General features: G+C 37.9%; 1 protein-coding gene across 2 annotated transcripts in view; it reads right to left on the bottom strand.

Annotated features, from left to right (window-relative positions):
* CRPPA (CDP-L-ribitol pyrophosphorylase A) overlaps nucleotides 1–16,767 on the bottom strand; it is a 223,251-nt gene that overhangs the window by 205,168 nt on the left and 1,316 nt on the right. For both annotated transcript variants that reach the window (XM_019659886.1, XM_019659887.1), the window contains exon 2: nucleotides 5,252–5,528. In XM_019659886.1, the coding sequence (XP_019515431.1) occupies nucleotides 5,252–5,482 (231 nt within the window). In that variant the 5' untranslated portion in view covers nucleotides 5,483–5,528. The remainder of the gene's footprint in view (nucleotides 1–5,251; nucleotides 5,529–16,767) is intronic.

Raw genomic sequence — 16,767 nt, 5'->3', positions numbered from 1 at the left:
TTTTGACAAATTAAAATAAATTACTATTTTTGCAATATAGAAATATAGGTATTTTAGAAAAACCTCTGTCCCAGTTACAAAGCACCCTAAAAGTGATTATGCAGCAAAAAGGAATAGGGAGGCCACCATTTTAGATACTAAACTTCAATTAATTCCTGGAAGTTAAACTAATACCATTTACCTTAAATCTAGTATAATGAGGAATATTACACTTGGATATGTAATACACTTTATTCCACTTTAACCTCTAGATATACTCACCTTGCGTTGACCTACCCATTCTCCAACTTCATTTGAAAGTAATTCATAGACAGATATACAGGGGTAGATAGTTTCAAGTAATGAATCAAAACAAAAGCTTTTCACACAGTATCTTGTCCAGCATCAGAAACAGATCAAGTTTTACCTCATTCCACAGCAGTCAGGGAATAGTTCAGTACCTGCCCTGGGCATTTAAATCTTTCTCAAAGCCTAAAATTTCCCAGTGAATCAGAACTAACTGCTTTCTCACAAATAAAACTACTGCTTTAGAGATAGGACTTAAATCAATACCAGTGTCTCTCCAATAGATAATGACACAAAGGTCCAGTGACCTAGGAGAGCTCATTACCTGAACCCCACCCAGGACTAAACCCTGACCTTCAGTGCATTTGCTCATGATCAAAAATACCCAATGTAGATCTAGTACAAGCAATTATTAGCCATGGTCACTTCTATCTAATGTCCAATTTCCAAATCCAGAGTGAACTATCGGCCAACAGATTTCCCATATCTATTTTAGAACATGCAGAACATCCAGATTCTGGAATCTACTGCATAAAGTAGTAAAACCGAGTAGTGGGAAAGTATATTCTTGCTGATGCACACATATTAAATTTAAGAATTTCCAAAGTGCTATTAATCATTGATAAATATAGTCATGCTGCAAATCCAAAGGGATTACATACAAACACACACACACACACACACACACACACTCATCTTTCTAAAATTCAAATCTGATTATGTTATACCCTGCTGAAAACCAATGACTCCTTCTTACCAACAGGATAAAAGTCAAGGAAAGGGATCATGAAAGATGAATGAATTCTGACCTGCCCATGATTCCACAGATACTGAAAATGGCAAATTTAAGTGGTTCTGTTCAGTTGAAAGTTGAATGTAAAAGGCCTGGAATTCAAAACAGAGATATCGGGCTGGCCGAGTGGCTTGGTTAAGAGCTCACTCAAGAGTTTGAGCTCTGAGCAACAGCGGTTTGATGCCCAGCCCAAGCTGAGTTGCCGATGAGCTGCCAACAGGTAGCAGGATGGCTCAGCTAAAAAAAGAGAGAGAGAGAGAGACAGAGAGAGACAGAGAGAGAGAGAGAGAGAGAGAGAGAGAGAGAGAGAGAGATCTGGGCCTGAGACAGAAATTTGGAGAATAACAGTGTGTCTGTGAGAGTTAAACTGGGTGCACACAAATGCATTGTGCCAAATTAGATTTAAATATTGAAAGATATAAAATCAGCAACATAAGAAAAAGAAGATCAATCACATTTGAAAAAGGACCAAACAAAAAACTCTTAGAAATTGAATTTTCTTTTTTTTAAATCCTTAAATGTGAGGTTAGGTAGAGCTAAAGAATGAATGAAATAGAACACTGAAATTACCTAGGAAGCAGCCCACAAAAAGAGATAGAAAGTGGAAAAAAGTTAGGAGACATGAGAACAGGATAAGAAGGTCAATCATACACATAATGATCCATAGGAGAGGAAAGAAAAGCTGTGTGGTAGGAAACGGAGTAGAGTCAATATTCAATAAGGTAATGGTTGATAATTTTCCAGAATTTATAAAAAATATACGAATCCTAAAATTCATAAAGGACAATAAATCCAAAGCAAGGGGGGCAGAGGGGAAGAAATCCATACCTAGATGCACCATAGAGACACATGCACAATATCTATGAAAAATAAATTATCTCATATCTTATATGAACCAAAGAGAAAAGGCAGATTCCTTTCAAAGGATTCAATTATACTGGTTAGAAGACTTCTCAATAGCTGAACAAAAGCCAGAAAACAATGACAGTATATTTTCGAAGTCTGGGGAAAAAATACCTGTAGTCTTAGAATTTTATACCCAAACTATCACCAAGAATGAGGATAAATAACCCTAAAAGGATTTCACTGATGTTCCCATTGAGGTCCCCTCACCACTGTGGAACCCAAGAATGGTGCACACACACAGTAGAGAGAGAAACTGGTCCCTGGTGATACTTTCAAGTTCCTGTATGTAGGCAACTCTAATATCAGCCTTAATTTTGGACAATACATCTTCATCAACTTGGCTTGTTAAAATATCAGAGTTATCTTTAGCACGTATGCCCCGCTATGGGGCTGATCCCATATCTAGCTTACTTAGAAAATGATTTATCTGAAAGGGACCTTTTGGTAGAGCTTGAATATTAAAAACTAAAAAAAAAAAAAAAACAAGAAAATTAGTCAGAGTCCATTGGATGCAAATTAAGAGAACAAAGGAGAGTGAGTTCAAAGGAATACATGGAAAACAAATTCTGAAGTGGCTTTGACTAAGCAAAGTCATCACCCTTTTCTTGCCTTGGGAGAGCATTTGATTAAGGCCAATCTTTTGCAATTTATTGGCCAGAGGTTCTAAAAGATGCCGATACTTTCCACCAATGTAAGAACTTCAACTACTAGTACAAGTCTCAATTAATTGCATTTATGTTTTTATGATTAGAACAGTATGAGAGTTGGCAGTAAGTAGTTCCTGGATTTCCTGAGGCTACTGGATCACTAGCCTAATCACTGCAAGGAAATTTTGAACAAGCAAATTATATTATTGAGTGCCTGCAATGAAAAACTATGTATTGTTTAGAGTAGACCCTACATATTGCAAACTATGTATTGTTTAGAACATTCCAGATTGGTTCAGTCTAGCCTTTCATTGCCTCTTATACAACTCTTGCAAGTTCTAGATAACTGATAGAAGTGCAAAATCATCTTTGCCTATAAATATGCAAATAATTTCTGTCTAATGTAGGTCCGATTGACATCTCCCCGCCACCACCACCTTGGCAAAGCAGTTTTGTCTATTTGTGAATTCATCTCAACTTTCCTTTATTCCAATACAAATTTGCGTTTCTCTGGATTATAGCATCTGTCTTGTTCACTCATTGAGTTAAGCGAAATCCTTAATTCATGCTCATCTTGTGTCTGTATAAAACCCAGGATTTTATACTTTTTTGAAAAGTATACCTTAACACCATCAGAAACAATACAGTAATTTTAAGAGACCAGGTTTCTAAAGCTTAATTTAAAACAATTCAGTTGTAAAATTTTTGCTTTAAACCAGCTTCTTAATGTAATCAGAAAGTTTCACAGATTTCACTGAAATATAATACAATTCATTAGTTTTATTTAAAATGCATAATGTGATTGAATCTTACAAATAACATTCTGATTAACACGGTTAAAATTAGAAAGAGTCTAAAAGAAATTCCAACAAATCTGCAAACATAAAACACTAATTGCTATACATTTTAATATATTTATGAAGTTACCTGTTAAACCATGATATTCTTAGCATATTAAGTGGAGCGAGATAAAAGGCCTCTTTTGCCTTTTTAGACATACTCCCAAAAGAATCACTTTATAGACAATCTCTTAGCAATAATCTCTCTCAAATCTAATACTCAATATCTAAATTCCAACTGTGTATTAATTTTATAGTGAGCTTGAGTGATATTTTTCCAAAGGTAACAGGCAAAGAGTTCTACTTTTATGTGTATTTAATATGCATTGAATTTCTATCTGTCCAAATTACACAGTCGTCTCTGGGGACTTTTTCAAATTTGTAAAATTTCACTCAAATTCCAAAAAGTTATAAATCCTTTGCTCCTTTATTTCTCCTCACCACCCTTGTAACTTTTCATATTGATATTGCCTCTGCCACAGTTGAGGAGCCTGGAGAAAAGGATGGGGTCACAGGTGAAGCACAAGAACCATGAGAATGTCTTGTAGTCACATGCTCCTGGACCACAGCTTTTACTACATCAAAATACCATTGAGAAGTCATGTTTAAAGATGAAAAATCAAATGTTTCATCTAAGCTATAGAATTCTTACATATGTCTAAAATTAAATAAATTCATAATGTAGGAAGACGAGATGAAATCTGGGACAATTTCCTGACTATATGACACAAATACCTTTAGTCAACATAGGAGAAGTCATAGGCTGTCTTTCCCAGATGAACATTTTTGAACTTTCTGGCCTTCAGATGGCTAGGAAGGCTTAAATGATTCCTTCTGCTGGCCTACCATCCTGGGAGGAAACTCGATTACTTAGATGTTATAATTCCTCTTTAAATAATACCTGTTTTAAGTACTTAACTTTTAGCAAACAGTTAACATGTAAACATTCTATCCTAAAAACAACCTTACAAGTATTTGCATCTGTATTTGTACAAGTAAGGAAAACAGGCCCAAAGAGATAGAGAAACACTGTGCCACTAATAATTAGAAAGACTGAGAATTGGGGCAAAATCTGTCAGACTCTACAAATTACTTCTATTATACTTTATCAAGTCTGTGCAATATTTTCTTTCACTAACTCTCAAATTTAGACTGCAAACTTAAGTTTAATATCTACTACATTATTTATAGAATTTTACACGGTAATATAAGGGGGGGGGGAAGATGTTCTACAGATTACAATAGGCCTTTTGCAATTCTGTGTTTATTTTGGTGAAATAGAAATGAAAACAGAATTTTGTCATCTTAAGATGACTCACTTTAAGGGGCGGGTATGAAAAACTTGCCCGGATGTTTGGCTAGAAAATAAACCACTTCTGAAAACTAAAAAGATAAAAATTGATAGCAGTGAGCCAGAGTTTTGTTAGTTATATATATGACTTTTGAGTGATTTCTTAAGAGATTTTTAGATAACTGCATATTTCATTTCATTCCTTTAAGGTCCATTCATATCCAAACTCTAATGACATTATTACTACATTCTTCTCCAAACAGCTCATATTACATTATGATGATAAATGACTATAGCAAAAGATAAAGTCCAGAAAAGTCTCACAATCTACAATGCTATCAACTTCCTGAAACAAATTACCCTAACATCTTTAGGTTACCATGCCCATTTTAAGTAACTTGACAAATTTAAATATAGTCCCATCAAAATTCAGCAAACGAACCACTCTGTTTGGCCCTTTTTATCCATTCTCAGAAGTATAAATACTTACCCCGTGTTCCTTAGCAGCTGTAACAACTCTAAGGAGGACGTCTTCCTCAACAAAAGGTCTCACAGCATCATGGATAATCACGACTTCTGGTTTAGAGAGCTGAGAATCCGGCTGACCCATGGCCAGTGCCCTTAGTCCACTGAATATTGACCTGTGGCGTGTCACTCCAGCTTCGACTAGTGAGATGCGTTGATGCTGGTACCTCTGAATAATACCCTTCATTGTTTCCATGTTCTCTCTAGTTACTGCCACGACAATGTCCTTTATCCAACATACTCTAAAAGGAAAGTATGTACATGCTTCACATAAATTGATTCTTATACAACTAAAGTTAAGCTGAAACTATAAAACTGAATTTTCAGCAAGTACTAGTATATCTTCATAGATTAAAAACTGAAGTTAGGGCCGGCCGAGTGGCATATTGGTTAAGAACTCGCTTGGGATGCCAGAGGGCCCCGGTTCGGATCCCACATATGAGGGCCAGTGACACTTCTCTCTACAGCTAAGATGCTGAACTACAGCTCAACCTAGAGCTGGGCTTACGAGAGTCGCCGGGGACGGCGTAGGCTGCAGCCCCTGCTGCAGTGGGTTGCCATGGGCTACAGTGTGTAGCCAGCAGCCAGCGTGAGCAGCCAGCAGCCGCAGTGAGCGGCCGTCCAGAAGCCAGTGACTGATCTGACTCGCCCGGGGAAGAGCGCAATGATGGTGCCAACTTGGGCCAGTGAAGCAATGTCCTCCAAACTAGACTGAAGAACAAAACAACAGCAACTTGTCTGTTCCCCTTCCCCCAATTCCCCAGNAGAACAAAACAACAGCAACTTGTCTGTTCCCCTTCCCCCAATTCCCCAGTGCTGTTCCCATCCCCCAATTCCCCAATAAAAATCTTTAAAAAAAAAACCAAAAAAACTGAAGTTAATAACTAAATCAGTTTTATGCATTTTTAGCAAATCTAGTAAATAAGTTGACAAAAAACAATCAGTGAATATGTCACATTACAGATAGAAACGCATAGATATAAATATAGTATTTTATAATATGTAGTGTGAAATACAGATATATATGGTATATAGATAGATATTGGAGATTTCTGACTTTAAAGTTAAATTTGAATAATAACAATTTTAATCAATAGATTAAGAAAAAATGTAACATGAATATGTTTTTAAATTGATTTTTCCAAATAATGTTTTCTCATAGAATAGGAGCAATTCAAAGCATTTTTAAATTCCAAATCCTACCTCTTTCAGGAAGTTCATTGAATTGGCACAAAGCTGGATAACTAACACAAACATTGCCTACATCAAGGTGATATACTGTAGCTTAAATAGGGAAATTATAATAATAAATTGGTATAAATATAAAGCAGGCTTGAATCAAATGGGAAAAACAATTTAATGAAATATAAAATTGAAGGAATCAACCTGTTAAGTCAGATACAAAATATAAAACAATGTTTTTGCTCGCAGTAGAACATTTTCCTAATGAAAGACCTTTGATATACACGTACATTGAGTGATGACCGCATTACAGCAGTTCGGTAGACTGCTTTTGAGCACCAGTGCTGAGGATAATGACTTTGCAGACTCAATGTTCCACAGCCCACAGGCCCAAACCAGGAAAACTCTCTCTGACTCATGTTATCAACTTGAATAAAGGTCACTTTAAAATTTAATAGAATTCTTAGCCTACGAGATTCTATATGTTCAGGCTATATAGTTAAACATCTTAAACACATTTTCAAAGAGATTGAAAGAGGGGCCATGAAATTACTAAGTAATGAAATTAACTCTATTTTATTGAAAAAAACAAACAAATAAAAACATTGGATTGCTTTACTCAATAATTATCAATCTCGTACTTTTCATTATTGAACAAACCCTTCCCATAACCCAAAACCCTATTCTGCTTGTGGCTATAACAATGCTACACTGACGAACAAAACCAAGTGCTATTTTATAGGCACACTGTCTTTTTATTCCTTTAACAAATATTTATTGAGCACCAAATAAATGATCAGCATTAAGCACACAATGGAAAGAGCCACTGCCTTCACAGCGCTCACAGATGAAACAAATAACAACACCCACAAACAATTGCAAGCTGTGACCAAGTGCTGTGAAGATGTCCAAACTCCAGGACCAGCAGAGAAAAGTCTAAGATGATGCTCTCTAAGGAAGCTGAGTTTGCTGTGCAATCCATGTGGGGAGTGGCAGAAAAATGGGCAAAGAGGTTTGGAGGGAGGGAGAGAGGGCTGATTCAAGTGAAGGCCATGACAAGGTCCTGAGGGGCTGGGAGGACATGGAGTCAAGTTCTGAGAGCAAGGAGGAGATGAGCCCGTGAAGAGGCTGGAGGCCCAGGCAAGCCATAAGCACTATGTTTTAAGCATTAGTCATGTTCTAACTCCTGTAATCCTCATAGCACTCTACACTGTCTCTCATAATATGGGAAACAAATCAGAAAGATATCTGATATACAGATACATTAAACCTTATTTTCCTACACGACCATCTTATGCCAAAAAATACTTGAAGAAAAAATGTTTTTTACCATTTTTCATGAATACAACATTCCACTTTCTAGAATGCAGACTCCATGATAGCAGGGACAATCTCTCTTGTTCATTGCTTTACAGCTGATACCTAATAGGTACTCCATTATCTTTTAAATGAATAAATGACTTTGGTCTGTCTTATCTACCAGAAGCAGTATGACATCTTACAACACTGTATAGTTTCAAAGATTATACAATCATAGGAAGCTCTCTTCATTAACCTGGTTAGCTATAAAAATCAAGAATGAAAACAGCCTTCACCAGGCAACGTGATTTTGTTGATTGTTTTGTTTCAAGGTGTTTGATTCTTTACTATTATTTCCAGATCCTAAGGCTTCTAAAGGGCCAGGATTATGTTATGTCAGACACCTGCGGGAATTTTAATTACAAATAAACAAAGACAATGCAATAATCCACAGAACACCAAAGAATAAAATAAGTAGTAATCAGCGTAGGCGAGAGACAGGATCCAGAATAAGGCTAAGTGTATCTGGAATAAGGCTAAGTGTAAGTTGCTCTTTGTTTTATAGCTATAGCTCATTCATCCTCCACTCCTTTCATTGCAAATACAACAATCGATGGAACTTACACTGTACTTACATGGTTTGGAATTTATACTGTACTTAACAAAGTCCTTAGCAAATGACAGTGACAGGTCCTCAGCGTCCCCTCAATGTGAGGTTTCCCAAGGTTCTGTCTCCACAGTCACAGCTGTGATCCAGGCAGTCATCTCTCCCATAATTTATTAGCTGATCTCCTTCTTCTCATCTTCTCCCAACACAATCCATTCTCACCACTTCGCGATGATTTTCCTCAAGTGCAAACCTGAGACAACCCCCTGCTGGCTCTTAAGCAGGGCCCTTCAAGGCCTGGCTCCAGCCCACTTCTCCCTGCACCACTTGGTCTCGCCCATGACCCTCTTATGATACTGACCACATTCTCTCTCACCCCCATGCTTCGCTTGTGCTGCTTCCTTTGCTTTTCAACACCATCCTCTCACTCCCCATCCCCATCCACACTCCAGGCTGAGTCCTCTTTCTTCAAATTTCAATTCAGATATGACCTCCTCCAGGAAGCTTTCCTTGCCATTCTGGGTGAGGCATCACTGCTCTTGGCTTCCAGATGACTCTTACCACCAGAGTCTTATCAAGTACCATACCGTATTCTGTTTATTTTCCAGCTCCCTCAGTAGACTGCTAACTCAGAGAGAGCAAAGACTACACCCCAGGATTTGGCACCTGCTAAGGGTTCAGTAATATTAATAGAAGCAGCAACTAAGATGTATGGATTGTTTGCTAGGTGCTATGTACTGTGTAGAGAGCATTTGCCTGCGATATCCTGCACTAGCTTACTTAACGCGTGAGCCCTATGAGAGAAGTCACTGTTATAATTCCCATTTTACAGAGGACACAGGCAGTGACCTGCCTCTGATCACACAGGTAGAAAATGAAGGGACCTGGATGGACTCCAATCTGACTTTGGAGCTCACATCGTTAGCCTCTGTGAATGCACTAGCACCGTCTCTGAAAGAGAGGTAATAACATTTAGAAGAGAAAAGATTATGTCTGGATCATTGTGCCTCCAACACTCCATCTGTTATTAGTGATAAATATATTAATATTGCTTCATTTGTGGTCAAAAAAAGGTCAAATGGGGCCAGCCGAGTGGCGCATTGGTTAAGAGCTGGCTTGGGGCGCCATCTCTGAGCAGCAGGGCCCCAGTTCGAATCCCCCATGAGGGCCAGTGACACTGCCCTCTACAGCTAAGATGGTGAACAACAGCTCGACCTGGAGCTGGGCTACCGTGAGTCGCCAGCAACGGCGTAGGCTGCAGCCCCTGCTGCAGTGGGCTGCCATAAGCTACCGTGTGTGGCTGGCAGCCAGCGTGAGCAGCCAGCAGCCACTGTGAGTGGCCATCCAGAGGCAGGCAACCGATCTGCCTCACCCAGGAAGAGCGCAATGATAATACAAACATGGGCCAGTGAAGCAACATCCTCCACAACTAGACTGAAGAACAAAAGGACAGCAACTTGTCTGTTTCCCTCCCCCTGATTCCCCAGCACTGTTCCTCTCCCCTAATTCCCCAATAAAATCTTAAAAAAAAAGTCAAATGTCTTTTTTTTTTTTTTTTTTTTTTAGCTGAGCCATCCTGCCACCTGTTGGCAGCTCAACAGCAGCTCAGCTCGGGCCAGGCATCAAACCACTGTTGCTCAGAGCTCGCACTCTTGTGCGAACTCTTAACCAACTAGCCACTGGTCTGGCCCCTTATAATTTCTTATAATTCAAGCAAAATTTCTTATAATTCCTTCATTCATGTGTTCATTGCCATTCAACAAACATCAAGCATCTAGCATTTGCCACGCACTATGCTAGACACTGGTGATACAATAGTGAATGAAGACAAGCAGAATTCCTGACCTCAAAGACCATATGTCAATAAATATCTGTTAAATGAATAGAGAAGAGAAAGCTTAAATGATTAGAAAGGAATAAAAACTGCTCTTAAGTTTATTTACAGAAAAGAACTTTTTAATCAAATATTTCAGTTGTTTATTAATACAACATCACGCTATTGTTTTTAAGATAGAGAAATTATAAAAACATGTTCAACTACATTAATGAGCAGGATTGTTCAATAAGAGCTTAATTTCTACCTTAAGCTATTCACATCCATTGCTTTTCACTCTATACTCTAAGAGAAAAATAAGTTAAAAGCAATTTTTAAAGACACAACATTGCTGTTTTCTGATCAAAATTATGTCAAATTAAATGTTAAAATATAGACTAATTGAGAGAAAGGTGATGGGACATTGCCTGACAAAGAGCAGTCCTTCAAATATCTGTTGAACGAGTTGATGAATTAATGAATGAACTCTCAAAGGTAAATTCCAACTTTACTGGAATGCCTTAAAATAGCGATAAAATAATTTTCTGTGTTCTATCAAACATAAAGCAAAGTAGATGTAAATAATTACAAACTGATAAACTTGTGGCCTTAGCTATTTCACACAATTGTTTGAAGCTCTAAATAGAAAAGTGTTTTAAACCTGTGTTTTTCAAACTGCATATTTTAGGATCCATTAGCGTGTCATAAAATCAATTTAGTAAGTTTAGACTAATATTTTTGAGTAAATGAAATGAAAGTTAATAGAAAAACTAGAATGCATAGCAAATAGTAAGGATAGGTTGTGTTTATGAAATTCTTTCAAATATGTGTGCATTTATATATTTAAGTATGTGTTTGTCATTGAGTCATGATGTAAAGTATAATTCTTATAACAGATCACAATAAAAAAGTTTGGAAACCACCATTTCAGACCATTCTTAAGAGATAATGGGCTTATTATGCTATTTTGTTCAGCAACCAAGCATATTCTCAGCACTTGCCAGCCTTTATAAATACTGTTTGTATTCAGAGGATTTATCCACATTCTTTTCTAGTTATAGAATTAAGAGCCTTTTACAGTATTAAAATTTAATAATGCAGAATCATGAAAGTGAGAAAGACCTTAAGTACCTCACACAGTGCCTACTGAACAAATATTAGCTGACTAAATGGATCTGGTTGACCTCCTTAGCTAAAGGCAAGTCCACACTGAACCCCCTAGAGCCGGATTTTATCAAGTTCTCCGGAGTATTTCCTTCCTAGCACATTCCACAGGCAAATACAAAACTAACCTCAAGCTCCATTACACCCACAGACATTTTGAGGAAGAAATATAATAGCTCAGATGTTATTTTCTCCCAGAACAACATAAATATGTACAGGAATGCTCAGATAGTTTAATAAGATCAGTTGAAAGATTTAAACAAATGTTTTTTAAAACAACAGATGGAAAATTGGGCCCATTAACACCTCTGAAATGCTCTCAATTAGGCTGCAAAGCTTGGCCCCAAGGGATAGGGGCAACTGCAGGTCACTGTCTCCAAGGTCTTCATGGAAGTTAGGCCTCTGGATTGTACTGTAGCCCTAATGTATTATAGGTTTCCATTTCTCCATACCCGCCATGATATTTTAGCAGCAAAATACCGAATTTGTGTAAAAGGGCTGGCTTCTGATGGTCTTCACAATGTCAGGTCTCCTTACTGTGACCCATAAAGACCGAGTTGTCACGCCCAGCCTACTGGTCCTGGTCTTATCTCTTGTGATGAATGAGCCCCTTGGGGGCCCACTGGGAGTTTAACACAAATCTGGAATCATCTGATCTATACAAAACATAGTCCTATTGTATTCTTTGTACAAAATATAGTGCTATTGCTTCCCTTGACTCAGACTTGACCCTTTTATAGATGAGGCATTAAGACAATTTTTTTAAAAGTTAAATTCATATATCTGAGCAATCACTCAACTAAAAGCATCCTAAATGCCTTTCTATTTCGGAATCCCTAATCCAATTAATCACTGAAACCTGTCAATTCCTGTCTTCTAAACATTTCTCCTGTCCTCCCTGCTCTATCCCTATTTTCAGCTTAATTCAAGCAATGGACATTGCTCATTTTTAACATTTATGTATTGATTTCTATCCTATCTTGTTCAAAGCAATTAGCAGTGGTTTTCAGACATAGAGGACAGAACAAGTTTTTAAAGTGCACAAGAAAACAAAACCGAAAGGAGAAAACAGAAAATTATGTATAATCCATAAGTTAACACATTGAAAAACATAGCATGGAGTCTTAAACACTAACTAAAAATGGACTCCCGTTGATTTTCCAAATGATAAGACAAGAAAACAACCCAATCACAATCACAAAATCCAGAGCTTCCACAGCAAACACATGTGAATGGACAAAACAGACTTTTTTTTTTTCTTTCAAATTCATGTAGAGTTAATCAGACTCAAGAAGCCTAACTCATATTAACCAAACTAAAAAGGGACTGAAACATGAATTAGAATGCCAATATTTTAATATACATCACCACCACAAGGTCTAGAATGCTTTTCATCTGTGCTACAGCACATTTCCCATCTACAGAAGCTATGTATGGGAAGCCAATTTATAATAAGGTTTTTGATGAGCATGGAACCATATCAGGGAAACAGTTATCTTACGCAGTGTCCTCCACCTAGAACTGGAGAAACCTCGGGAGCTGTGTGGAAGGCTGTGCCCGACCTCAAATGTACGACCTCAAATGTACGTATTAGCAGAGAAAGTCCCACCTCCACCCAGCCCACCACCAACACTAAGAATCTGAATAAGCAAGGCCAAAATTGGCATTTGTAACTTGCTTTTGTTGTGGTTGTCATTTTAATCTCTTTAGCTATTTCAGGTTGTCTAACTCTCCTTAATGACACTTTCTCTCAGATATTTGCAACCAAAGTTAGATTAATGGCAGGAATTTTTACGTCCTACTTCAGATCTGAAAATACTTTTTTTACACAGTAAAATCTGGATGTATGAGTTGATCAATTGTGAGTGGATTTTACAACTTAACTGTCAGAGCTTTATGCCCTTGCCAATACCACTTTCACGTGATTCTTTTTTTAGAGCAACATTTCCTTTTAGAAACTCAGTTAGGTAAGAGGTTAATACCTTTGATCTCAGGTTCCTTGTTAGTAAAATGAGAAAAATCAAAGCTCTATTCAAGTTATATAATCTGTGATTCAATAATCTATATTGCAATTCCGTCTAAAAGGTCAGAACCAAGCTTTCAAACTCCTAGAAACTTGCATCAACTTCTGAAGGCTTGTTCCCAGTACAACCTAGAAGTTAGTTGTTACACTTGATTCTTTTATACACATAAGCACAGGCCTGAAATAGAGTTTCGTATCTTAATAGTACATATAAACCTACATGAACACGTGCATATATACTTTTTCTATACATATATACACATAATTGCTAATTGTAATAAATATACCTCCACACAGCTAATTTTGACCTACGTTGAGCCTCCATTTGTCTAGACAGAGCCTTTAGCCAACACATCTCAGATTTGTGAGGGTTCAGAGATTCTTTTGAATCTTATTTAATCTGATAAACAGTTTTCTAAGAAACGGCAATGGCACACAAGTAGAACTTGTCTAAACTGGAAAAGTGTATATTTTTCCAATTCCGCCAGCAGGAAAAACACAAAACAAACTCAATCTGAAGTCCCAATTCACAAGGTAGATTTCCTTTCAACGTGTCCTCCAACTTCTCAATCATAGACGAACTAACTGGTGCTTTATATGTACACGTTTGAAAAGTAAAGAAACTTCCTTGAATTTACCTTAGAGGCTAAGGAGTTCACCGTTCAAAACGCAGTGTGGCTCCTCTTTCCTCCATTGCCAGAGGGCATTTCAGCTGGCCAGCCGCTATGCTGCTCCTGAACCAGGAGTAAGCCTCTCCAGAGGTCTGACAGTGACCTGGGAGCCTACCTGTTCCTTTGAAGGTGTCAACCAGTTGTCCTTTCAGCTCTCTGTCTATCCCACCTTCAGAATTACCCTGAACCTTTCCAAGGTCCTATGACCAATCAACTAGCTTCTTCACAACTATTCTCCCTGAAGCCTGATGTTTACACTTTCTTGGGCCTGTTATATCTGATTGGTTAGCTAGCACTCCTTTCTTTCTTCCAGAGTTTTGTTGATATATTTTATCTGCTCTACCTCTTCTTGCATTCATTTATCCCTTGTGTGGCTATACATTTTCAGTGCCTTTGGGTGGGTATATGAAGGAGTGGAAATAAACACATGTTCAAATGACTTTGTGTAAAATCAAGACCGGTCATGTTTCTTTACATTACTCTATCCCAATTCAGAAATTTGGGGCCAAACTTCCCAGGTACTCTCTTTTTCTCTGCTAAGCCCTGACTAGTTTGTTGTATATTGGCTCAAAAATCCAAAAGAGAAATCAACCCATAAAGGCTATTTTTCAACAAGTATCTTTAATTTCTTAGTCAAGAAAGAACTAAGAAAAAGATTATGCACAACTTCTAAACCCTCTATCAGTGAGATGGCAAAAGATTGAGCAAGAAAAATTCTAACTATGAAAGTCAAATAAAATGAGCTTTGAAGTCAAATTCGGGACATCATATACTCACAGCTCTGAAAGGGCAAGGAGAGCTGACACCTTCTTAACATAACATGGATGACTGACCGTGGTGACACCCAATTACATCTTTTCTTTTTTAGGACATTCAGAGCTGTGCTTCCCCTTTAATAAGTAGTAAATGTGCATAAGTTCTACAAAGAGCAAAAAAATAAATAAATAAGAATTTTACAAGACATTATATACTTCCATTGTCTTTCCTTACTTGAACTTGCATAATGTATCTTTTGGGATAAAATAACCTAGGCCTTTTAGCACCATGCTGTAGGAAAACTATCATCAATCTACAGATCCCAACTTTTACCAAAAGAGAATGGCTTTCATTTGGCAAATAGCTAAGAAGCACCACCCATACACACACCTCTGTAATGCAAGGTTTCCAAGGATTTCCCAAGACATACCAAAAATATTCCGTAAGTTCTTCAGGAATTGTAATAGTGACAAAAATGAGCCCTGACATATTTCAAAATGAAAGTTTTGATTAGTTACTATGAGGATTTTAATGACTGCTGTCATTAAGTAAAAATAGAAAACAAGTGTGTCTTATTTTCTATAAACAAGGCCTTTGCAGAACATTCTTTTATTTTAAAAGTGGGTTTGTGTGTGTTTTTCAGTATCCACCTATCTCAGGCTGCCTCAGAAGTTAAGATGCAAAACTGTAAATTGATACAGAAGTTTTCACAGGGAGGAAAATTAAATGTAAAAATGGCTCCACTCCTCTACATCTAATTACTAAATAGACAAAGATTATGCTGGCTAAGATCCACTGTGTTCCGTAAGATTACCTGCATAAGTGAGCTATGTTGTCACACCGTCTAGGACACTAGCATATTGTAGGTACATGATCCACACAATGGTTTCAAGGAACCACCTCCCCCCACCCCACCCCCAACTACCCAGAGAAATGGAAGACTACAGAAGGGAGTGAGGAAGCACCTGGAACTGTTTCAATGTTTGTATGAGTTTCAGATGTAACCACAGGCCAGGTTACACAAATCATGGGTGATCAGGGCTCTTTACAATTCCATTTTCCAAATGACAATATGCAGAAAGTGAAATAACCATATGCAAAGCAACTTGGGCCCTTTGGCTTCTGGGCTGTGTGAAAGAGCCGGGGGAGGGGTGGGTTCTTTCCTGCATAACGAACGTGCTACTGTCCTTGGACTTGAACCTCACTAGCTTCCTTTTCCTTAAAGCCTTGCAAAGGCTATGCCAAGAATGCCATCTATCTTGAAACTCAAGCGATTCACGTAAATCCAAGGTTTTACGTACTACCACAGGTCCACACTAGCTTCAAGAAGTTTAAACTCCTCATCAACACGTATGTAGACCTTTGTAATTCCCCGCTACCCCATGCTCCATCCCATTACTCGGTGCTAAAAACAAGATAAAACGAATAAAATAACATACACCCTCCTGTTCACCTCCTTAGCTCCTCACTACAGCCCCCCTAGTCCTATCACATTCCCACTACCTCCTTCATTTCCCCAACTAGTCCATTTTCCTAACAAGATAAGGCATGTGTTGGCCTGAACATCAGAATTGAGCACTCTTAAATCCGTTTCCACCATTAAAAGGCTTGGAGTAAATTCTGCTCCTTGGTCCACCTTCAGATATAACCTAGTGATTGGCAGTGTACCTCCTATGAGGTGCTCAGTTAATGTTTGAGAATGAATGGATAAAATGAACGAACAGAGGCCCACGGAGCTACAATAGCTATGCAAGTAAAAAAATCATATCATAACGAGAGAGAGAGAGAGAGAGAGAGAGAGAGAGAGAGAGAGAGAGAGAGAGAGAGAAGAGAGAGAAGAGAGAGAAGAGAGAGAAGAGAGAGAAGAGAGAGAAGAGAGAGAAGAGAGAGAAGAGAAGAGAGAGAAGAGAAGAGAGAGAAGAGAGAGAAGAGAGAGAAGAGAGAGAAGAGAAAGAAGAGAGAGGAG

Source organism: Hipposideros armiger, unplaced genomic scaffold (assembly GCF_001890085.2).
Source record: "Hipposideros armiger isolate ML-2016 unplaced genomic scaffold, ASM189008v1 scaffold_305, whole genome shotgun sequence".
Taxonomy (NCBI): Eukaryota; Metazoa; Chordata; class Mammalia; order Chiroptera; family Hipposideridae; genus Hipposideros; species Hipposideros armiger.
The sequence above is the reverse complement of the archived record's forward strand: the minus strand, read 5'-3'. Positions and strand labels throughout refer to the sequence as shown.